The sequence below is a fragment of the Betta splendens genome, chromosome 2, assembly GCF_900634795.4.
Source record: "Betta splendens chromosome 2, fBetSpl5.4, whole genome shotgun sequence".
Lineage (NCBI taxonomy): Eukaryota > Metazoa > Chordata > Actinopteri > Anabantiformes > Osphronemidae > Betta > Betta splendens.
Window position 1 is genome coordinate 6151320 of NC_040882.2, and position 23977 is coordinate 6175296.

A 23977-nucleotide genomic window follows, 5' to 3' on the forward strand; every position below is an offset into this window, starting at 1 on the left:
TATGGGCAGGACAGACGGTACACATGGTCTCACGTTAGAGACAACATGGTCTCTTTAGCGAGACTTGACCGTTTTTATGCTTTTAAGCATCATCTGAACGTTTTTAGGTCCTGCTTCATCAGACATGTTGGTTTTAGTGATCACGCCATGGTTTTAATTCATGTTTTTATTAATAACATAAAGCATAGAAGTGCATACTGGCATTTTAACAACTCACTGCTGCTGGATCAGTGTTTTAAGGATAGTTTGAAGTTCTGTTGGGAACATTTTAGAACCAGACAATCTGATTTTGAAAATCTGAGACAGTGGTGGGATTGTGGAAAAGTTGAGATAAAACAGTTTTGTTTACAGTACACTCTCAATGTCATAAGGGACATTACCAGGTCAATGAAAGATCTAAAGAATGATATTCTTGACAACCTATTGGGCACCAGAACACAGGGGGCGCTGGTCCCATCTAGGTTTCACAGCGTGACTGATATTGATGCCTCTTCCAGATTTTTTTTCAGCCTGGAGAAACGTAATGGTCAAAATAGGTCAATCCACAGCCTGTGATCCACTGCAGAGGTCATCCTGGAGGAGCCTGGTGACATCAGGGGGAGGGCGGTGGAGTTCTACAGGGACCTTTTTCAGAGTGAGTACACTGAGGATGAGGAGGGCATAGACTTCTTCTGTGGGGATCTTCCTCAGGTGTCTGGAGAGACCAACGATGCCCTGGACATTTCTCTGCAGGAGCTGTCTACAGCCCTGCAGGGCATTATGGGAGGGAGAGCTCCAGGGCTGGATGGCCTCACTGTGGAATTTTATAAGACGTTCTGGTGTGACCTCGGAGCAGACTTTCTCTCTGTGGTTCATGAGAGTCTGGCAGGGAACTTCCTGCCTCTCAGCTGCAGTTTGCTGCCCAAGAAGGGTGACCTTCAGGATAGCAAGAACTGGCGTCTGACTCTCCAGCCAGTGTGAAGAGTCCTCTACAAGCCACCACTGAACAAAAGGACTGAGGACCTGCAGTGGAGGATTCTACATGGAGCCATCGCCGTGAACTCCTTCACTGGGAAGATCAACCCAGGTGGTCCTGTGTGCACTGTGGTGAAACAGAGACTGTCTTCCACTGTTTTATGGACTGTACACGACTGGCTGAGCTTTTTAATTTATTATCTGATGTTTTTAATGCATTTAAAGAACTGTGGAGTGTTAATAATTTCGTCTTCGGTGCTGGTTACAGCAGAACAAATGCAGAGACGTGGCAATTGTTAAACTTCTTGTCTGTTCAGGCCAAGCTGGCCATTTACAACACCAGACAGGTGAAGGACCATGTGGTGGTTCCTGTGTTCTGAGCCCTGGTCAGGGCCAGAGTGTGGGTGGATTTTAAATTTTTCAAAATCACCAGTAACCTACCTTATTTTAAACATCAATAGTGTTACTGGGATGTCATCTGTTCTGTGGTGGAGGATGACCTTGTTTTTAGTCCTGCTACTAGGACTTAATGAAACCATGTCAATTACTGTATGGATTCAGGTTTGAGCCATTTACGTTCAGTTCGGATCCAGTTTCTATGTTGCTGCAAAGAACAGCTCCAATGACCCAAACGTTACTGATCCTCATGTGAGTGTGACTCATGGTGTGACTTTGATGACGTCACATGGAAACTGGTTACTTCTAAACCAGAATCACATCATCCTATAAAAGATTTGGAACAAGATGCTGCCTGGTGACATGCACAGTGTTCAGTTCCTGTCTAGGTCTTGGTCATGTGACTGCTCCCCGTGGACGATGGGTCAAATGCAGAATTCAGTTTTTCCACTTTGGAACTAATAAGGATTCCTAAATAATTTCTAATTTAAACATACAACCAGATCTAATTACATATTTTGCTTCCCAAGACTTCTCAGTTTCATATATTTTGTAATCATGTCAATGAAAACAGATTAAATCAGGTGTCACACAAGAAATGTTGTGTTTTCCATGAATTTATGTTTGTCAGGAATAAAGGGTCCTGTTCCTTTGTTTGTCCATGAGGGGGCAGCAGCTGCACTGCACTCGGCTTCTTGCAGACCTGTGCAGATTAATCAGTTCTAGGACTTTTGCAGCCATTTGCAAAAAAGAACATTTACATAACATAACAGTTTTAACTGGCTCCTGATCCTTTGCTGCTGCTCAACTGTGTTGAGGAAGAAGTGAATTTACTTGAGTTCCTGAGGAGACAGAACAGTCCCTGACTCTGACTGTGACGTTAACTGACTGGAGGCTGGATCACTGATGACAGCAAGAACTCAACTACAAACATCACAACAACTTAAGTCAGGCACAGTCACAATTGTTTTCAATTATTGATGCTCAGAGCAGTCAGCGTTCACAACAACGCTGTGACTCGTGTTCCTCGGTACAAAGAGGTCGTCCACCAGTCGTAGCATCAGTGGTTTGACTGACGCTGACCCTGTGACTCATGTTCCTCCAGAGACGCAGCAGTCGGCCTCCAGTCAGCAGATGAGCACCCACCCTGAGCCTGGCTCTTTCTCTGGAGTTTGTCCTCTCCACGGTGGCCTAATGCTTGTTCAGGGGGAGGCTCAAACACGCTTTACATCAGGAATTTGTCACGGAATGGCAGAGAAGAGACCCAAATGCACAGCGCAGACGCAGCAGACGGGAGGTATGATTAAAAGAGATATTTAATGCAAGAATCCAGGTCACAGACAGTCCAAGTCATACACAGGTAGGCACAGTTTCGCAGCACACAAGGGATAAGCGTAGTCGGGTCCGGTAACAGGCGTGGGTCAATACCAAAGGGCTCAGATCTCAGAACTAGAATCAGCAGGCTTAGACAGGTCCAAAAACAGGCAGAGTTCAGCAACAGAGTAGAGACTTACAAAACCGGTCAGGATCAGGCGAGAAGCGATGGTCAGAGATACGGAACTGGGTCGACAACAGGATAAGCTGAACTAGAGAATTGCTGGAACGTGAGGTCATAGAATCAACGATCCGGCGAGGTACTGGGGTGAGAAGTGGTGCTTAAATGCAAGGTGAATTGATTACTGATGAAGTGCAGGTGTGGATAATGACCGGGTGAAGCAGGAACAGCTGTGACATGACGTAAACCGGAAGTGAAGCTAGAACAGAAACAGAAACCGGGAGACTACCAAAATAAAACAGGAAATGGAAACTGGAACCCAAAACGATGATGATGAACAAAGTACTTTCAAAATAAAACTGAAAACAGAACCAGAACCTGACAGAATTGACCATTTCAAATAAATCATGTTCTGGCTTCACAATAAAATATTTTTGATTTCATTTGATTGATGTTTGTGGTAATATTTAATATGTTTATAGGTCAGATATTGGTTCAGAGGTACAGTGGTCTTTTTGCTTGTCTTTTACTAATGAAATGTAACTTCCAGGTTATTCTGTACTTCCTATAATGTTAAACCTAGACAACATCAATTCTGAATCATGAAACAGTCTGACCTTTACCAGTTTAATTTCACTGTTTTAACTAACTTTAACACATAACCAATATCATTCAGTCAATTTAAACATCATAGACATCGATCACATGCTGTGGAAAACAACTGTCTAAAATGATGATGTCACAAAAAAAACATATGCAACAATACTGTAAAAACCCTAAATCAATGGTCTCCAACCTTTTTTGTGCCTCGGACCAGTTTAATGTCACAATATTTTCACAGACCGGTGTTCCGTATTAACTCGTGACCACGTTAACTGGCGACCAACTTCTGAACGCTGCACTGGTTGCTCTTAGTGATGGCAGCAGTTTGAAGCAGGAAGAAGCATGTTATCTGTCCATGACGATGCCGTGTAAATGTTGTTGTTGTGTTAATGTCTTGTCACATTAAGTAAATGTAGTTGTACAAGAAACAACCTGACGCAGTTTGAACATTGCTCGTCTTGTAGTTACATGAGTTAAGAGGAAGTGAGTCTGCTCCTGAACTGCTACGCTCTGCTTTCAATAAAAAATCAAATGTGAAACCTCTGCCTTTAGTCTTGAGTCAAAGAGCAGCCAAGAGGACACAGGTTATACAGTAAAGATGCTTTATAAACAATCTGTCTGTGTCCCGAATGTCTACTTCATACAGTATTACAACACTAGAGCATTAATTTGTGAAAACACTGTTTATACAAAAATACAAGTGAGGTAGTAAATTATATGAATAAATGTACATCAACACTGTCCCCGATATCTAACTACTGCACCACACACTTCATTTCCCACATGATCCTGGTCGACTGGACACAGAGCAGCTGGTCTCAGATCAGTTCACACTGAGAGTCGTCTCCACTGGTTCTGGTTCCTCTGTCAGTCAGTTGTGGATGAAGCTCTGCTCCCAGTAACATGGACCAGTCAGAACCTCCACACACACACTGCTGCTGCTTCTACATCTGGATCATCTACACCTACAGGGAGAATGGGAGCAGAGAGCAGATCAGTGAGTGTCTACAGAGACTCCCTTCATCATCTGTCACATCCAGGACAAAGAGCAGCAGGACTTCAGTCATGTTCACAGCACAAGTGGAGCAGCTGATGAGCTTCCTTTCAACTGGTAGAGCATCGGACTCGGAAGGCAAAGTCTGTGGTTCGATCCTTTGCACTACAGCGCCAAATGCAGGAAACAAATTTAAGGGAAATGTTAACTAAAATATTAACATCAAGTCTGCACATTTACCCCAGTTCACAGTGAAACAAACTGCTGAGTCGTGGCTTTAGAGGCGACTTCCTGTTGGTCCATCACAGACAGAGTCGCTGTGTGGTGACCAACATCTTCTCTGCTTTGAAACATCAGCTGACACAGAAACATGAGAAGCTTTGGAGCAACTAATGACAGAAGGACACAGACACAGATGTGATGACTGGACTTCAGCAGAGGTTCTGCTCTGGACCAGCACCACATGGTTACTACATGGAACCATGGTTCTATCAGCCAGACTGATCTCAGAGCTGTGACACACATGAACCTGATCAGTAGTTAGTGTTGATGCTACGACACTTTGATGAGTGACTGGAGCGTTACAGGAAACACTGGATCTCTGCTGTGACACTAACTGAGTTTAGTCCAATACTGCTGAAAGCAGCACAGACTGACTCCAACCTCTACTGACCTCAGAGTCTGCAGTCCACAGTCTGGACTCTGCACCAGGTCACGAAGAGGCTTCACTGATGAATCCTGCAGCTTGTTTCCACTCAGGTCCAGTTGTGTCAGATGTGACGGGTTGGACTTCAGAGCTGAGACCAGAGAATCACAGCTGATCTCTGACAAACTGCAGAGTCTCAATCTGAATAAAGAATCAAAGATGTGGATCAAAGCATTAATAATGAGTCAGATTTGTCCTGATCACTGATGTTTAGTCTAAAATGAGCAATGAATCACAAGCTGCTGTTGACCTCAGTCACATCTGGAATCAGTAGAGAAGCGGATGGACTGAAACCCGACTGAAGCCAAATATTAGTTGTGAAGATTTTCTCTGATTCTGATAACATGATGAATTGAAACCAACCAACACTGGACATTTTCTGCAGCTGCTTCACAAAAATCAGTGAGAAATGCAAGTGAGTAACTCATGAAGATTTCATCTCAGTCAACAAACACTTTGATGACAACTCACTGAAATGAAGTGAAACTGCAGAAGAAGAATGTGATGAATGAGTTTCCAACCAGAATGGACCTGCCTGGTTCCACTGGGAACAAACACACACTCACTGACTGGCTCCTGTTTGGTGCCACCTTGAGTTTCTGTGCAGTGGTTCTGATGAACTGGACTTTGTGTTGATGTGAACTGACTGTGTGGTGTTCACAGCTGGAAGGACCTGGGTTCAGCAGGAGCCTTTCTGTGTGGGCTTCTCATGTTCTCCCTGTGTGTGTGGGTTCTGTTCTGGTTCTGCAGCTTCCTGCCACAGTCCAAAGACCTGAAGTTCTGCTGCTTAGCTGCTGACTCTGAGCTTCCATAGGTCTGATTGTCTGTTTCTGTGTGTTGGACCTGTGATGGATGGTGACCGGTCCAGACTGGACCCTGCCTCCTGCTGAGTGACAGCTGGGATCAGCTCCAGAACCATGCACACCCAAACAGGAGTTGATGGGATGATGGATGTATAGATGCAAAGGAACCACTGTGAAAACCACAACTGGACTTTTGGACTTAGACCAGTTCTCGTTGTTTCATTAGTTTGTTATGAAAGAACTTTTTTATCCCTTATCCATTTTTTATCCCTTAGAAACAATTTGGGTTCAACATTTAAAGAATATTGTTTTATATTGTTGTTTGTGTTTTAATGTTTAGTGTTCTTTAAGTGGAACCGAAGTGATCAAACTAAACAGTAAGTAAACAAAAACCAAACCATTAAGTCTCAGGAGCGAAACCTGCTGGTTCCCTGAAGCAGAACCACAGTCAGAACCTAGAACCTAGAACAGTAACAGTCAGTGAACTGACCTCAGAGTCTCCAGTCGACAGTCACGACTCTCCAGAAAACCACACAGATGCTTCACTCCTGAATCCTGCAGCTCGTTTCCACTCAGGTCGAGTTTTGTCAGATGTGACGGGTTGGACTTCAGAGCTGAGACCAGAGAATCACAGCTGATCTCTGACAAACTGCAGTGAATCAATCTGAATAAAGAATGAAAATGAAACAGTAGAAAACACAGTCAGTTGAAACCATTCAGTGTCTCATTGTGTGTTTGGAGCTGAAGATGATTTAAAAAGTAAAAGTTTAGATCCTGGAAGTCCAAACACCAGAACCAACAAAATGCAGGTTAAAACAGTAACAAAGACTCATTAACATTAATGACAACACGCTGCTGCTTCAGCTCAGACACTGTGACTTCACGTCTTCAACTCTGCAGCTCCACCACTGGCTCCATCTGGACTCACTCATGTTGTACTGACACATTTATCTGAGCTTCTACTGAAGATCCTCATGAGTCCGACTCAGGTTCTGGACACGTGACACGTTTATAGAAACATATAGTATATGTTCTGTTGATGGAATGACATCGTCACAGAAACATTTTATACTGAGGAAACATTTTCAAGAGTCAAACTGATGGAAAGAGTCAAACAAACAGATCCAGAACTTCAGAACATCATGGGTTTGAAAAACTGGGTCAGAACCAACATAATGGAGCCTTAGAAAAGGGTTGGAGCATCAGCTACTGATCATAGATTTGATAATTTCTGACTCATTAAACATTTATTTTGTTTTTATTCTCTTTGACTTTACCATGAAGACCCTCAGTGTGGATCAGTAGAACTTCAGCCTCATGTGTCAGCACAACGTTCACATTAAGCTCACACAGAACTAAAACATACAGTCTGACCTCAGAGTCTCCAGTCGACAGTGACGACTCTCCAGAAAACCACACAGACGCTTCACTCCTGAATCCTGCAGGTCGTTGTCACTCAGGTCCAGTTGTGTCAGATGTGATGGGTTGGACTTCAGAGCTGAGACCAGAGAATCACAGCTGATCTCTGACAAACTGCAGTGACTCAATCTGAATAAAGAATCAAGGATGTGGATCAAAGCATTAATGATGAGTCAGATTTGTGCTGATCACTGATGTTTAGTCTAAAATGAGTGACTTTGTGCTTATGTTGTTGTGTCGTCATGATCTCAGCTTCTACACATCATCCACATGTCAGCACAACATTCATACACCTGTTGATGTCAGCACTGATTCACAAGCTGCTGTTGACCTCAGTCACATCTGGAATCAGTAGAGAAGCTGAGGGACTGAAACTCGATTTAAGCCAAATATTAGTTGTGATGATTATCACTGATCCTTGTGATGAAGTGAAATGAAGTGAAACTGCAGAAGAAGAATGTGATGAATGAGTTTCCAACCAGAATGGACCTGCCTGGTTCCACTGGGAACAAACACACACTCACTGACTGGCTCCTGTTTGGTGCCACCTTGAGTTTCTGTGCAGTGGTTCTGATGAACTGGACTTTGTGCTGATGTGAACTGACTGTGTGGTGTTCACAGCTGGAAGGACCTGGGTTCAGCAGGAGCCTTTCTGTGTGGGCTTCTCATGTTCTCCCTGTGTCTGTGTGGGTTCTGTTCTGGTTCTGCAGCTTCCTGCCACAGTCCAAAGACCTGAAGTTCTGCTGCTTAGCTGCTGACTCTGAGCTTCCATAGGTCTGATTGTCTGTCTCTGTGTGTTGGACCTGTGATGGACTGGTGACCGGTCCAGACTGGACCCTGCCTCCTGCTGAGTGACAGCTGGGATCAGCTCCAGAACCATGCACACCCAAACAGGACCATTTGTTGGGATGATGGATGCATAGATGCAGAGGAACCACTGCGAAAACCACGACTGGACTTTTGGACTTGGACCAGTTCTGGTTGTTTCATTAGTCTGTTATGAAAGTACTTTAGGTTTTTCTGGGGCCTATTGTAGGAAAAAATTTGGGATCCAAATATAGAGAATACTGTTTTATATTGTTGTTTGTGTTTTAATGTTTGATATCCATTCAGTGGAACCAAAATGATCAAACTATAAGTGAACAAACAAAGCAAGCTATTAACTGTCAGGAGAAAAACCTGCTGGTTCCCTGAAGCAGAACCACAGTCAGAACCTAGAACCTAGAACAGTAACAGTCAGTGAACTGACCTCAGAGTCTCCAGTCGACAGTGACGACTCTCCAGAAAACCACACAGATGCTTCACTCCTGAATCCTGCAGCTTGTTGTCACTCAGGTCCAGTTGTGTCAGATGTGACGGGTTGGACTTCAGAGCTGAGACCAGATAATCACAGCTGTTCTCTGACAAACTGCAGTGCCACAATCTGAATAAAGAATCAAAGATGTGGATCAAAGCATTAATAATGAGTCAGATTTGTCCTGATCACTGATGTTTAGTCTAAAATGAGTGACTTTGTGTTTGTGTTGTTGTGTCGTCATAACCTCAGCTTCTACACATCATCCACATGTCAGCACAACATTCATACACCTGTTGATGTCAGCACTGATTCACAAGCTGCTGCTGGAACCAGTAGAAAACCAGACGTGTTGGATCAAAGACTTCATCTGGTTCCTTTCATTCATCGTCTTCTCTCTAAATCTGAACTATTCTGTGTCGTCTGATGGAAAATGTTCAGACTAATGTTTGGATCAAACTCCAAACTGACCATTATTGATGAAGTGAATCATCTTTAGAACTGATCCCAGTCAGATGGATGTTCTCTCCTCTGGTTCTACATGGAACCTAGAACCTTCTGTAGCAACATGTCTGCAGCCTCATATTCATGCTCCTGTTTCCTGCTTGTGTCTCTACAAAGTGACATCATTGTCAGACAGGAAGCATCACACACAGGTTGAAGTGTCGCCTGTTGATGGAGACGAATCAGACGCCACTAAAGATCCTTCAAACATGTGGAGACATGATTTACTCGGAGTCTCTGTCTTTTTCTTTAAATGTGACAGAACAGTAAACGTTTGTTCATGAGCTTTATAGACTTTATAGAGTCACAACAAACTGTCAATCATTCCTGCATGTTTCTGACTCATGAGTCTCTTTTCATTCTAGATTCAAGTGGAGACGTTTAAAGTGATGAGCTGAAAAACTGCTGCTGAGACATGAACCAGGAAAAACACTGACCTCAGAGTCTCCAGTCGACAGTGAGGACTCTCCAGTCCAGCACACAGAACCTTCACTGAGTCCTGCAGGTTGTAGTTGTAGCTCAGGTCCAGATGTGTCAGATGTGACGGGTTGGACTTCAGAGCTGAGGCCACAACTTCATAGTGAGTCTCTGTGAGTCCACAAGCAGAAAGTCTGTGATGACAGAAAATATAAAGTCTATAAATGTGAAGTGTCTGTGACACAAACTGACTTCATAAATATTGATGCTGAAGCAGCTGTAGCTCATTTGGTCTCATCCATCACAAAGTGTGAAACTAAGCTAAAGCTAAAGTTTCTCTGTTGGATTTGACTTAAAGCTCCACCGAGCAAAGAAAGACAGAAGATCCTGATGTTCACTAACTTTACAGCTGCTTTGATCTGATCCTCAACAAAGAGGTTTTCTAGGATTTTATTATTTACAAAAAAAAATTAAAACGTTCACATGTGATTTGTAAATGCTGCACTGAGCTCTTTTGCTTTGATGAGTTTTGTGTCTACATGAAAGCGGGCAGAACAACGTCCGAACCAATGAATACGTTTCCAGATTGACCGGTGATGCTGCACGGGTTGCTCTCAGTTACAGCAGCTGTTTGAAGCAGGGAAAAGCGAGTTAGCTGTCCTTGTCAAAGCTACGATCTTCTGTCAATAAAATATAAAATGTTAGATCTCTGAGCCCTGACTTTTATGCTTTCTTTGGATTAAAAAACAAATGTTGAATGTTCTCAAATAATATAATATTGTCGCCCTCCGCGGCTCCCGGTGTTTGTTTTTTTTCATTGAAACGTGGGTGTTACCGGTGGCAGACCTCTGTTCTAGATCATCCTTATTCACTTTTTTAAATTGTAGTAGTGTAACCTTAGTTAGTATTCCTTTTTATTTTTTTATTTTATGTTTGGCAAACGTGGCATTTCAGCTACTGTGATTTTATCTGTAATTAACATTAGTTCCTACCTGCCCTTGTTGACGGGGGACAGGAAAAAGGTGACACGCGTTGGGTAAGAGCGGCGTAAAGAAAAAAGTGTACATGTGCCGTACTGTCTTGCCGTGTGGTGCATTAAAGAAGAACACCACGAAAAGAAATCAGGGTTACAGTAGCTTGTCTGCCACAAATCGAACGCTGCACGCGGGAGGGCGCACCGTTCAGCTTCTTATTTTCGGTTTTAAACTGCCATAATTTACTTACGTTCATAACTTCATACTATAACGCGACCAGCGGTTCATCTCGTGATCACATGATGATGATGAGACGCTGTTTTTCCAATAATTAAAATTAAAAAACCGCTTCCACTCGAACCCCGAACAAAATGTTTTGTTGCCATGCATGTTAACCACTATATGACGTAAGCAACTACGATGTTTTAGGACCAAAGGTGGGAGTCAATCGCCACCTACAGGCCAATAGGACGTAACACACGCTTCCCGCAGTGCAAACCGGGCACTGACGCGGCAGATTTGAAACCCAAACACGGTGGGGGTAGACACTTTTACCGGCTGCCTCTGTAGTTGATGTTTTCACTCTTTGAACTTTTAGATTCTGTGTGAAGTGTTTAACACTGAGGCTTCAGCTTCATGTTGCTGTAGATTATTATTGATCACATTAACGTTGGACTTACTGAGCCTTTCTGCAGTTCCTCACAGCTGGAATCAGTCTCTGTCGTCCCTCCTCTGATGTGTTGTACTTTTTCAGGTCCAACTCATCCAGAACCTCCTCTGACATCTGCAGCATGTAGGCCAGAGCTGAGCACTGGATCAAGGAGAGTTCCTTCTGTGATCTGTTCTCTGACTTCAGGAACTCTTGGATCTGCTGATGGACTGAGTGGTCGTTCATCTCCATCAGACAGTGGAAGATGTTGATGCTTCTGTCTGGAGAGATTCTATCACTGTTCATCTCCTTCAGGTTGTTGATGATTCTCTGGATGGTTTCTGGACTGTTCTCTGTGTGACCCAGCAAACCTCCTAAGATTCTCTGGTTGGACTCCAGACAGAGGCCATGAAGGAAGCGAACAAACAGGTCCAGGTGGCCACTTGGACTGAGGAGGGATTTAAACATGGTTCTACTCAGGACAACATCCAGAGCAGCATTGGAGTCTTTAAGGAAGCTCTTCAGTTCCTCCATCTTCCCATTGGTGTAACAGAGCATCATGTGAACAGCAGCCAGAAACTCCTGAACGCTCAGATGAACAAAGCTGAACATCTTGTCCTTGGTTTTCCTCCCTCGCTCCTGTTTAAAGATCTCTGTGAACACTCCTGAACACACTGAGGCTCCTCTGACATCGATGCCGCTCTCTTTCAGGTCTTCCTCATAGAAGATCAAGTTTCCCTTTAGCAGCTGCTTAAAAGCCAGTTTAGCCAATGACTTGATGTAGTTGCTGCTCTGTTCTGGTCCGTACTTGTCTTTAGTCCGATCCATCTGAAACCCCAGGAACTCTGCGTACATCTCCGTCAGGGTCTTGGGCAGCTCTCCTCCCTCTCTGGTTTCCAGCAGATCCTCCAGAACCGTAGCAGTGATCCAGCAGAAGACCGGGATGTGGCACATGATGTGGAGGCTTTGTGCCGTCTTGATGTGGGACATGATTGTGTTGCTCTGCTCCTCATCTGTGAATCTCTTCCTGAAGTACTCCTCCTTCTGTGGGTCAGTGAACCCTCTGACCTCCGTCACCACATCAACAAAGGCTCCATGAATCTGATTGGCTGCTGCAGGTCGTGTGGTGATCCAGATGCGAGCAGAGCGTAGTAGTTTTCCTCTGATGAGGTTTGTCAGCAGCTCATCCACTGAGGTGGACTCTGTGACGTCACGTTGACCCGTCTCCTTCTCACTGGTGCTACAGTCCAGTTGGAGGCGACTCTCGTCCAGTCCATCAAACACAAACAGAAGTTTGAAGCTGCTCTTGTCATAGTTGCTGTTTCCTGATGACTGTAGATGTGTAAAGATGTAATTCAGAGCCTCCAGGCTGATGGACTCAGTTTCTGGGATACATTCATGAATGAGCTCTGACAAACTAAACTTCTGTCCCTTCAGTGGATTCAGCCGACGGAAGGTGAAGGGGAAAATCAGATGCACGTCTTGATTGGACCTTTGTTGGGTCCAGTCCAACACAAACTTGTTCACAAGGACTGTTTTTCCAATCCCAGCGATTCCATTGGTCAACACTGTTCTGATGCGTCTGTATTTACCAGGGGGATGTTTGAACAGGTCACTGGGCTTCACTGGCTCCTCTGCTGATCTTTGCTTCTGCTGTGTCGTCTCAACCTGTTGGACCTCATGCTGTGTGTTGATGTGTGAATCCAGCCCAGCTGTGATGTACAGCTCTGTGTAGATGTCATCCAGACGTTGGTCGACTTCTGACCAGGCTGGTTTCACACAGAGAAACTGGTCTTGGAGGTTTGATTGAAGCATCTGCTGGTAATATGTGATGGGCTGTGGCTCTGGTACTAGAACCATCAGATCTGGTTCTAACATAACACAAAGAAGTGTGAGGTGTCAACACATGTCTGGTTCATTGATTCAAGTCTGTGTATGTCTGTTTGTGTCTGTGATGTTAAATGTTGAGATAAATCCTCTTACTCTGCAGACAGTCAGCCAGCTCCTCCTGCTTCATCCTCCTCAGGAAGTTCACTGTGATCTTCAGAAACGCGTCTCTGCTGCTCTTCCTCTGCTCTTCATCCTCACCATCCAACTCCTCCTCATCCTCCCTCTGACTCTCTAAGCATTCTGGGTAATCTGGACTCAGAACCTTCTGCATCTTCTTCAGCTCCTTCTTCACAAACGTGACAATGTTTTCCTCCAGCAGCTGGAACAGAAACTATATGAATGACCTGATCCAACTAAAACCATGGAGCCAAACATCAGATCCATGTTGGACACACTGACATCCACTGGTCTAAAAAGTGCAGCATGGAGATGATTGAACACAACAGATGAACAGTAGTAGTTGTACATGTACAGACCATAAATATGGAGTCCAGCTGTGTTTGGTGCTGCTGGACAGACTGAGCACTGGGAACCTCTGAGCTCTGCTGGTCCACTCTGTGGAGGAACCATGAAGAATGAGTCCACACAGAGACGCACACAAGGTAAAGGTCCATGAAGTGATGTTGGATGTGAGCAGTGAGTCAGAGACTCCCTGTAGTGGTGAAGGTTTACTGTCAGTCAGTTGCTTCAGTCTCAGCTCTGAACAACACATATCTCTGCCTCCCTCATTGAACAAGGCTGAAGTGTTGGAACAAGGAGTCTGCTGGGATCAGACTGGTTGTACTGGGCAGCTCCCAGTGGGAATATGTTAAACTAGGAACATTTAACTACTTCCTACATTCATTCATTGTTGGACCTCGGCTCTGGTATCAACACTGAGGACAAACAGTCGTCTCCACTGCAACAACATCACAACTAAAGTCTCCAGTAGTAACTTTTATTTACTGCTGCAAGTGAAGAAGCTTTAAGACATTTGACCAAAACCTTCATGTAGAGACGTCAATAAACAGATTTGATCAGAGATGATCAGCTGCTTCCTTTGATGTCAGCACTTCATTAGAAGAGGAGCAGACCCTGAGACACTCTACAGGATCAGAGCTTTAGCTACTGCTGGATGGAGATTTGATCAATGATCAGAGTGAAGAAAGTTTCTGCTTCACATCAACACTTCAAACACAAATCAACCAGATCAACAGATTAAAACAACACAGATGTTTATCATCAGAGAAAGTTTACATCAGATTGTTGAGAATGATTCAAACTGACAACAACTCACTGTGAGTCTGACACAGGTCGGTCTTTGAAATTAATACTGAGGTCCTTTGACCAGTCGCTCTTGAAGGACACACAGCTGGGTCCAGGTCCAGGTTCAGGTCCAGGTCCAGGTCCAGGTTCAGCAGATCCTCGTCTCTGATGGGACCTGATAGAAAAACACCTACAGTGACTCTTACACATTGAGTCCTAAATGAGCAGTTACAGTAAATCAGTGATGTGTCTGTGACTTGGAGACAGAATCATCACCTCTGATCCTCTCTCTTTATCTCCATTCTTCTGATTTTAGAGGGAGGGGCTCCCTCCTCTCTGTCCTCACACTGATTCATGCTGCTGGATTCTCACTTTTTACCTTCATGTGGAGAAGAAACACAAATCATTTATCTTTACTGTACATCAACTCAAATCCTCCTCCATCATCATCAGCTGCTCCTCCGCTGATTGTCTCTTCTTCTGTGGTTCATATCAGTGTCAGCTGGATGCAGTCAGACAGTGGGAGGCAGAGGAAGCTGCACCAGCTGCTCTACTTCTGTCAGGGACCACAACTAGTCTGATCACATTACAAACTAACAGTAAATCACAGAGACGTCACTTGACTCACACAATGACTCTGACTCTAATTGCTGATGGATTTCTGGTACTTTTCTCTACCTTTGCTTAAATTGAACCGGATGGATCTGTATCTCCCACAGACAAATGTGAGGAGCATCAGAGCTCAGCAGCAACACTCTGTCCAACATGGTCATAGAATGACTTTGTTTTCAAATGCAGTGTTTTACAGAACCGACTGAATGAACCGCTTCTGAGAGCTTTTTCTAACATAAAGTGTGATGAAGGTGAACTGGTCACCAGCACATAGAGAAGGTTTAAACCTAGCAGAGCCTGGTTTCTTCGCTCACTGTTTTAGAACCTCAGTGTCCAGCAGCTCATCTGGTCTGTCCACACGTCACAGACAAGAATCAAGTGAAACTGATCTGTAGTGATGGGCTGGTTGAAGAGGAAGTTACCCAGCATGTATCAAAAAAACAACACAGTGGTTCCGAAACATTGTGCTTGATTCGTTTTGGCAAAAATCATGTGATCAGTGACGTCCAAAGCATCATACTTCCCATATGTCACCGCTTCTATACGAGTTTCAAAACTTACTGTATGAGAAGAAGCGTTATCAAGATTTTTGGTGTGTTTAGGTGGTGATTTTTTTTAACTGAAAGTGACATACTGTATCAGAGACATGGATCCTGCGAGGAAGAGAGGACAGGAAGAGAGGAGCGAAATTCAACTGCTGGAACAGACACAAGAAGGCAGCAAAGGAATTGTGCAGGATTTCAGGAAAAAAGAAAAGAGCATAAAATAATAATAATAATAATAATAATAATAATAATAATAATAATAATAATAATAATAATAATAATAATCATATATAATCATCATCATATACACATGTACATATTTCCAGCTCAGGCAAGCAGTACAGTACTTGTGCAGAATTAGAACAAGCATGGGCCAGAATTAGCATGTGAAAGAACACATGACAATAAATATTGATACTGTATATAAATGTACCTGTCCACTGGTTAACACATCACAGAAGCATGTGGAGGCAGTGACCTCACAGTTCAAGCAAACTTCCCTCAGTGGACTGTTGTTCTCTCTATTTTTATAAATATCAAGAAGGCAGAAGCAAAACAACATCATATAACAAGCACTTGTTTACAGAAGGAGCGTTTATTTAATTAATCACATAAAAGTGTAGCTGCTTCCTGCTTCCAACAGCTGAACGACGAGCGACCAGTCGGTCACCAGTAAACGTGGTCACTGAAAAACTCACAACACCGGCAGAAAAGCAGAAAACCACGACATTTCTGGACTTCAGTCAGTCTGAGCGGTCGGTACCATCGACTGTGAGCTCAGAACCAGAACCAGGACAAATAACAACCAGAGCCACACCCTGAACACCATCAACGCCTCACATCCGGTTCTTTTCAGTGTTAGTTTGACAGAAGAGGATCGTGTCTTTTTCTCTACATTAACGGCAATGTTGTTAAACTCACTCACCTCAACTTTTCTTCTTCTTGGTGTTTGATTAACTTTTCCACCTTCTGCTCTGTTCTCTCATAATGGACTCTGAACTCCTTCGGTCTTTGCTCATGTGCCTGGATCACGTGATCGCTGAGGCTCCGTCTCCTTTCGATTTAAGGCCCAGTCTGTGGTCATGTAGTGTCACTGCTGCCTGCTGCCAGCAGAGGGCGCCACATGCACAAGGACCTGACTCCAGTTCTAGACCTGAAGCTGTTTGCAGTGAGGAGCAATGCTGCTACAGTAAGCTTCTCCTCTGGAAGAGTTTCTACAATTATGAGACGAAGTGAGAAATGTTAAGCTGAAGTTATTCTACACAACGTTCATGGTTGAGCAGCACCCAGTTGGGTTTTTTTTGACAGAAGTGGGACTTGAACCTGGGACCTTCTTCTTCTTCCAAGTCAATGCTCCAACTACTGAGCTAAACTGCACAAGAATCACCAGGAGATCAAAACTTTCTCAGACCCACTGAGACGTTAGATAATTAGTTTTTATCATATTTTAGGCCTCATAAATCTCAGTCATGTGTCCAAGAAAATTTCCCAGTTACTTATGAACAAGTGTGAATCATTTATTTTGTGCATGTAAAGAGTTTATATCCTATTATTTGAGCCATCTACATGTACAGTATGTGGTTCACACTCAAACAGCTTCATCTTTAAGTTGTTTCAGCCTCTGTTTGAGCAGAATGTTGAACTGAGCAGAATGTTGCGACTCAGTGGTGGTACATAATGGATGTCGCATGAACATGTGATTTCACGTGTGTGGTGAACTTCCTGGAAAACGTGTTTCTGTGTTTATCTATAGTCTAGTACACTGATCTGATTGTCTAAGAATCATAAACCGAGGCCTTCACACGCAACATGCTCACGTTCCACGTTGTCTAATATGTGAACACTGGAATCTGTCATAACCTTGACTTTTATTTTGCTACTTCCTGTTTCATTTTCATGCATTACTGATTTTGTCCTGTCATGTTTACTTTAGCTTTACTTTCCTGTCACGTGATTCTCCAGTCATAGTAATCAGTCATAGTATTTAGTCTCCAGTACTCACCATGTCTAATTGCCAGATTGTTGTGTATGTGTTCCTTGTGTGTCTAGCTACCTTGTTACTGTCATCAGACATCCCTGTCTGTACCGTAGCCCCATCCGGTTACTCTGTTGCCTGCCTGCTTTGTGACTACTCTCCTGCCTGCTCCTTTTGTGCCGTCGCTGACCTGTGAACCATGTACCTCAAACTTACCTGACTGCATCCTGTGCTTGTGTGTGGCTCCACCATCTCAGAATCCGTGACAGAATCTAGTGTCATCAATTACTGGCTAATAAATGATGACAAAGTGAAGCTGCTGTTTACTCATAATCAAACCAAAGCTGCTTTATGTGTGTTAGATTTTAGATTTTCCATGTCTCAGAAATTATTGAGGGACTATTCAGCAGTGGCTTAAAATGCATGTTGTTCCTGCACTGAGTCCAGTCAGGAAACGTTCCTCTGAAACACCAGTCACACTTGATCCTGGTGAGACGCTGAAACCAGCTGTGTAGAACTCAGTGCTGTGGTTCTCCATGAGCCTGGACGGTGTGAGGAGGACACGGTGAGTCCTGGTGAGTCACAGTCACCTGCTTGTGTCCGTCCCTCCTCCACTCTCTCCCCCTGGGGGTTATTTTTGCTGTCATGTCAGGCCCCACGGCTCAGACCACGTGTACACACTGAACCACACACCCTCCGCCTGGTTCCACTCGTCCTCAGCTGACACTGTGGGACCGAGCGGACCTCACCAAAGGAAAGTGGAGTGGATTCTGCTGTAAACTGAGACGAACAACAGGCTCACAGACAAACACATTTACACAGTGGGGGAAACAAACACACAGAGAAAGCTTGTTTTACTTCAGCATGACGGACACCGCGGCCGAGGACGACAAGGACCCTGATATTGAGCTTTTTGTGAAGGTGTGTGTTCTGGAACGTGGACACTTCTCTCCACCTTTTCGTCTTGTCCAGTGTTTGACCTCTGACCTTTATTTTTAACTGGCTCCACTATGAGCAGCATCTGTGTGAGAAGTGTGGCTTCTGTGGCTCATCTGATATTTCTCTGTGTTTATTTGGTCAATGTTTTCACGATCAATCGTTCTGTTAAATGTTCCAGAAACCTCGTCAGCTGCATTCAAGGACCCCAGGAAATTTGCTAAACAATTCCTTTTGCTTGTCTTTTACTATTGAAACGTAACTTCCAGGTTATTCTGTACTTCCTATAATGTTAAACCTAGACAGCATCAATTCTGACTCATCAACACAGTCTTAACTTTACCATATTTTTAATTTACAGTTTTAACTAACACATAACCACTATCATTCAATCAATTCAACCTCATAGACCTCAGTCACATGCTGTAGAAAACAACTGTCTAAAATGATGTCACAAACCACATTAACTGGCGACCGACTTCTGAGCGCTGCACTGGTTGCTCTTTGTGACGGCAGCAGTTTGAAGCAGGAAGAAGCATCAGTTATCTGTCCATGACGATGCCGTGTAAATGTTGTGTTAATGTCTTGTCTGTTCACGATTTAAGTACATGTAGTTGTACAAGAAACAACCTGACTCAGTTTGAACGTCACTCGTGTTGTAGTTACATGAGTTAAAAGAGGAAGTGAGTCTGCTCCTGAACTGCTACGCTCTGCTTTCAATAAAGAATCAAATGTGAAACCTCTGCCTATTGTCTTTGGAGCTATGATGGAGTTTAAACCAGCATCAACTTTAAAAATATTAAACTCTTGTTTATTTCACTGTGAAATAAACTAAATAAGTCTTAATTAATGGGATGCTTTCCCACAGTTGCTTAAACAAAAAGTCAGAAAGCATTAAACATATATAACATGCAACAGCAGTCAAATTAACTTTGAATTAAAACATTTTTTGAATCTTGAATCCTAAAGCGTCTCCATTTGCTACATTGGAGCCAACAGCTGTTGTTACTGCGTTGTCAGATCACACGTTTAACTCGTCTTCTGTGTCGTGTTCGTATTAAAGAGTCACCATCACTTCAACGAAGCCAGCAGCTTCTCATTCATTCGGGTCAATTTCTGAAGTTATTCAATGACTTCTGTGTTTTTGTTTTCTTGTCTGTGAGCTTTTCTGTACGACATCAAACTTTTGTTGAAGAAAATGAGAATTAACACAGGTTATACAGTAAAAAAGCTTTATAAACAATCTGTCTGTGACCAGAACGTCTACTTCATATTACAACACTAGAGCATTATTGTGTGAAAACACTGTTTATACAAAAATACAAGCAAGTTGGTAAATTACACACATGAAAATACATCAGTTTTTTTAACAAGAAGAATTACAGTCTTCGATATTTAACTACTGCACTTCATTTCCAACATGATCCTGGTATACTGGTCTCAGATCAGCTCACACTGAGAGTCGTCTCCACTGGTTCTGGTTCCTCTGTCAGTCAGTTGTGGACTGGTCCAGTAACATGGACCAGTCAGAACCTCCACACACACACTGCTGCTTCTACATCTGGATCATCTCCAGCTGCAGAGAGAATGAGAGCAGAGAGCAGATCAGTGAGTGTCTACAGAGACTCCCTTCATCATCTGTCACATCCAGGACAAAGAGCAGCAGGACTTCAGTCGTGTTCACAGCAGAAGTAGAGCAGCTGTTAAGCTTCCTTTTAGCTCATGGCCTGAGCTCAGTTGGTACAGTGAAGCTGAAGGCAAAGGTTCAGGGGCTCATTAAATGGTGCAGAGATTACACTTGAGTTTTATATTTTTGGATTAAACTACTACTACTACTAAAAATTCCAGTCGTCATGTGTTGGTACTTTTGGGTTATAGTTTTATGGCAGAAAGACGTCAGAGGAAGTACAGGACTGAATCTAGAGAAAGAGGTTAGCTTAAAGAAAGTGGGATGCAGAAAGGACTGAGGAAAATAGACAGGAGAACAAGAAAATGCAGCGCAGAGTTAAGAGGGAGGTGACAAAGACCAAACAGAAAGCTTACAATGAGCCGTATGACAGGTTAGACACGAAGGAAGGAGAGAAGGACTTGTACAGGCTATATACTGATACTGTAGGTCACTCTGTGTTCCTCTCTCATGTTGACTACAGTCATTTCCATCTTCCATTATTAGTCCACCACCATCTGTCCTTCTAGGTTCCTTTCCTTTACAGCAAACCTGCCCATCACCTCCTCATCACCTCTGTTCCCCTCACCAACATGCCCATTGAAGTCTGCTCCAACCACTACCCTCTCTCCTCTGGGGAGACTCTATGACCTCATCAAACTCACTCCAGGATCTCTCCTTCTCTTCTACATTCACCATGTAATGGAAAAATTATTCTTCCTTCTTCTATGCAGTTATTATATGATTATGACTTATGTTCTGCAATTAATATTTTATATTTTGTCTTACATCTGTTTTATGCTTTTGACATTTCACTTAGATTGTTCAATGGTTGTCTCTGCCTGATCGACTCTGGACTCTAGCTCCCAAACCCAAGTTTTGCAATTTGATTGGACCACCCAGTATGTGACCTGCGCCACCAGAGACAATAAAACACTGGACTTATTCTATGCCAACACCAAAGAGGCCTACACTGCATCCTCCCTCCCACCGCTGGGCAGAGCTGACCACAACATCCTGCATCTCCTGCCTGTGTATAAACCTGTAGTACACAGGCAGCCGGTGGTGCCCCGCACAGTGAAGAGGTGGACAGCTGAGAGCGAGGAGGCTCTCAGGGACTGTTTTAACACCACTGTGTGGACGGAGCTCTGCGACCCACATGGGGAGGACATTAACGCAATAACAGACTGTGTAACGGACTACATAAACTTCTGCTGTGAAAACACTGTTCCCACCAGGCGGGTTCGGTGTTTCACCAACAGCAAGCCATGGGTCACCCCTGATATTAAAGCTCTGCTAAAGGAGAAGAAGAGAGCATTTAAATCAGGGGACAGGGAGGAGCTGAGGAGGGTGCAGAAGGAGCTGAGGAGGAAAATCCGTGAGGGGAAGTCCAGCTACAGGAGGAAGATGGAGGAGCAGCTGCAGCAGAACAATGTGAGTGAGGTGTGGAGGAGCCTGAAAACCATGTCAGGCTTCAAAGCTCCACACCCACAGGCTGAGGGGGACCTGAGCTGGGTCAACGAGCTGAACTCACACTTTAATAGGTTTGACCAAGCACCCACTCACACCTCCCAGCAGCTGACTCCTATCCTTTTGTCACCTCATACCACTGGATTACCACCCCCCACAGCCCTTTACACAAAGCCCTCTACCCTCAGCCCTGACGACTGGTGACTCATCCCAACCACACCCCCTCACTTCACACCACACTGAGACACTCCCTCCACCCCTATCCTTCTCCAGCACCCAGGTGAGAAGTGAGCTCAGGAAGATCAAGGCCAGGAAAGCAGCTGGACCAGACGGCATCAGCTCCAGACTCCTTAAGTCCTCTGCAGGTGAACTGTGTGGAGTTATGGAGCATGTCTTCAACCTGAGCCTCAAGCTGAGGGTGGTACCACAGCTCTGGAAGACCTCCTGCGTGGTACCAGTGCCCAAGACACCGCACGCCAAAGACCCCAGCAGCTTCAGACCAGTGGCTCTGACATCACACCTGATGAAGACACTGGAGAGACTGGTCCTGGGTCACCTCCGCTCTGCGGTGGGAACCTACCTGGACCCGCTGCAGTTCGCCTACCGACACGGCATAGGAGCAGACGACGCCATCATCTTCCTCCTACATCGAGCTCTTTCTCACCTAGAGAAGCCCGGCAGCACTGTGAGGATCATGTTCTTTGATTTCTCCAGTGCCTTCAACATCATCCAGCCGGTGCTTCTGAAACACAAACTAGACCTGTGCAGATTAATCAGTTCTAGAACTTTTGCAGCCCTTTGCAAAGATACATAACATAACAGTTTTAACTGGGTTCTGAATCGTGTTCCTCGGTACAAAGAGGTCGTCCACCAATCGTAGCATCAGTGGTTTGACTGACGCTGACCCTGTGACTTCTGTTCCTCCAGAGACGCAGCAGTCGGCCTCCAGTCAGCAGATGAGCACCCACCCTGAGCCTGGCTCTTTCTCTGGAGTTTGTCCTCTCCATGGTGGCCTAATGCTTGTTCAGGGGGAGGCTGCACAAACACGCTTTACATGAGGAATTTGTCACAGAACGGCAGAGAAAAGACCCAAATGCGCAGTGCAGACGCAGCAGACGGGAGGTATGATTAAAGAGATATTTAATGCAAGAATCCAGGTCACAGACAGTCCAAATCATACACAGGTAGGCACAGTTTCGCAGCACACAAGGGATAAGCGTAGTCGGGTCCGGTAACAGGCGTGGGTCAATACCAAAGGGCTCAGATCTCAGAACTAGAATCAGCAGGCTTAGACAGGTCCAAAAACAGGCAGAGTTCAGCAACAGAGTAGAGACTTACAAAACCGGTCAGGATCAGGCGAGAAGCGATGGTCAGAGATACGGAACTGGGTCGACAACAGGATAAGCTGAACTAGAGAATTGCTGGAACGTGAGGTCATAGAATCAACGATCCGGCAAGGTACTGGGGTGAGAAGTGGTGCTTAAATGCAAGGTGAATTGATTACTGATGAAGTGCAGGTGTGGATAATGACCGGGTGAAGCAGGACAGCTGTGACATGACGTAAACCGGAAGTGAAGCTAGAACAGAAACAGAAACCGGGAGACTACCAAAATAAAACAGGAAATGGAAACTGGAACCCGAAACATGATGATATGGCCAATCAACAAAGTACTTTCAAAATAAAACTGAAAACAGAACCAGAACCTGACAGAATTGACCATTTCAAATAAATCATGTTCTGGCTTCACAATAAAATATTTTTGATTTCATTTGATTGATGTTTGTGGTAATATTTAATATGTTTATAGGTCAGATATTGGTTCAGAGGTACAATTTTTGCTTGTCTTTTACTATTGAAATGGAACTTCTAAGTTATTCTGTACTTCCTATAATGTTAAACCTAGACAACATCAATTCTGAATCATGAAACAGTCTGACCTTTACCAGTTTAATTTCACTGTTTTAACTAACTTTAACACATAACCAATATCATTCAGTCAATTTAAACATCATAGACATCGATCACATGCTGTGGAAAACAACTGTCTAAAATGATGATGTCACAAAAAAAACATATGCAACAATACTGTAAAAACCCTAAATCAATGGTCTCCAACCTTTTTTGTGCCTCGGACCAGTTTAATGTCACAATATTTTCACAGACCGGTGTTCCGTATTAACTCGTGACCACGTTAACTGGCGACCAACTTCTGAACGCTGCACTGGTTGCTCTTAGTGATGGCAGCAGTTTGAAGCAGGAAGAAGCATGTTATCTGTCCATGACGATGCCGTGTAAATGTTGTGTTAATGTCTTGTCACATTAAGTAAATGTAGTTGTACAAGAAACAACCTGACGCAGTTTGAACGTCGCTCGTGTTGTAGTTACATGAGTTAAAAGAGGAAGTGAGTCTGCTCCTGAACTGCTACGCT

At 44.0% G+C, this 23977-nt stretch overlaps 1 protein-coding gene across 9 annotated transcripts in view; it reads right to left on the minus strand.

The window, feature by feature from the left end:
• Positions 1–23977, minus strand: part of LOC114851105 (NACHT, LRR and PYD domains-containing protein 12-like) — a 166759-nt gene that overhangs the window by 16066 nt on the left and 126716 nt on the right. For 2 of the 9 annotated variants that reach the window (XM_055507085.1, XM_055507077.1), the window contains 4 exons: positions 7326–7499; positions 6442–6615; positions 5116–5289; positions 2649–4413 (listed from right to left, as the gene is read on the minus strand). In XM_055507085.1, coding sequence (XP_055363060.1) covers positions 4404–4413; positions 5116–5289; positions 6442–6615; positions 7326–7499 — 532 coding nt within the window. In that variant the 3' untranslated portion in view covers positions 2649–4403. Of the gene's footprint in view, positions 1–2648; positions 4414–5115; positions 5290–6441; positions 6616–7325; positions 7500–8619; positions 8794–9605; positions 9780–11239; positions 13080–13191; positions 13418–13574; positions 13654–14374; positions 14534–14619; positions 14723–15933; positions 16022–19869; positions 19896–19919; positions 19988–23977 lie in introns of those variants that run through there. The other 7 variants (XM_055507086.1, XM_055507087.1, XM_055507084.1 and 4 more) reach the window with 7 other exon arrangements.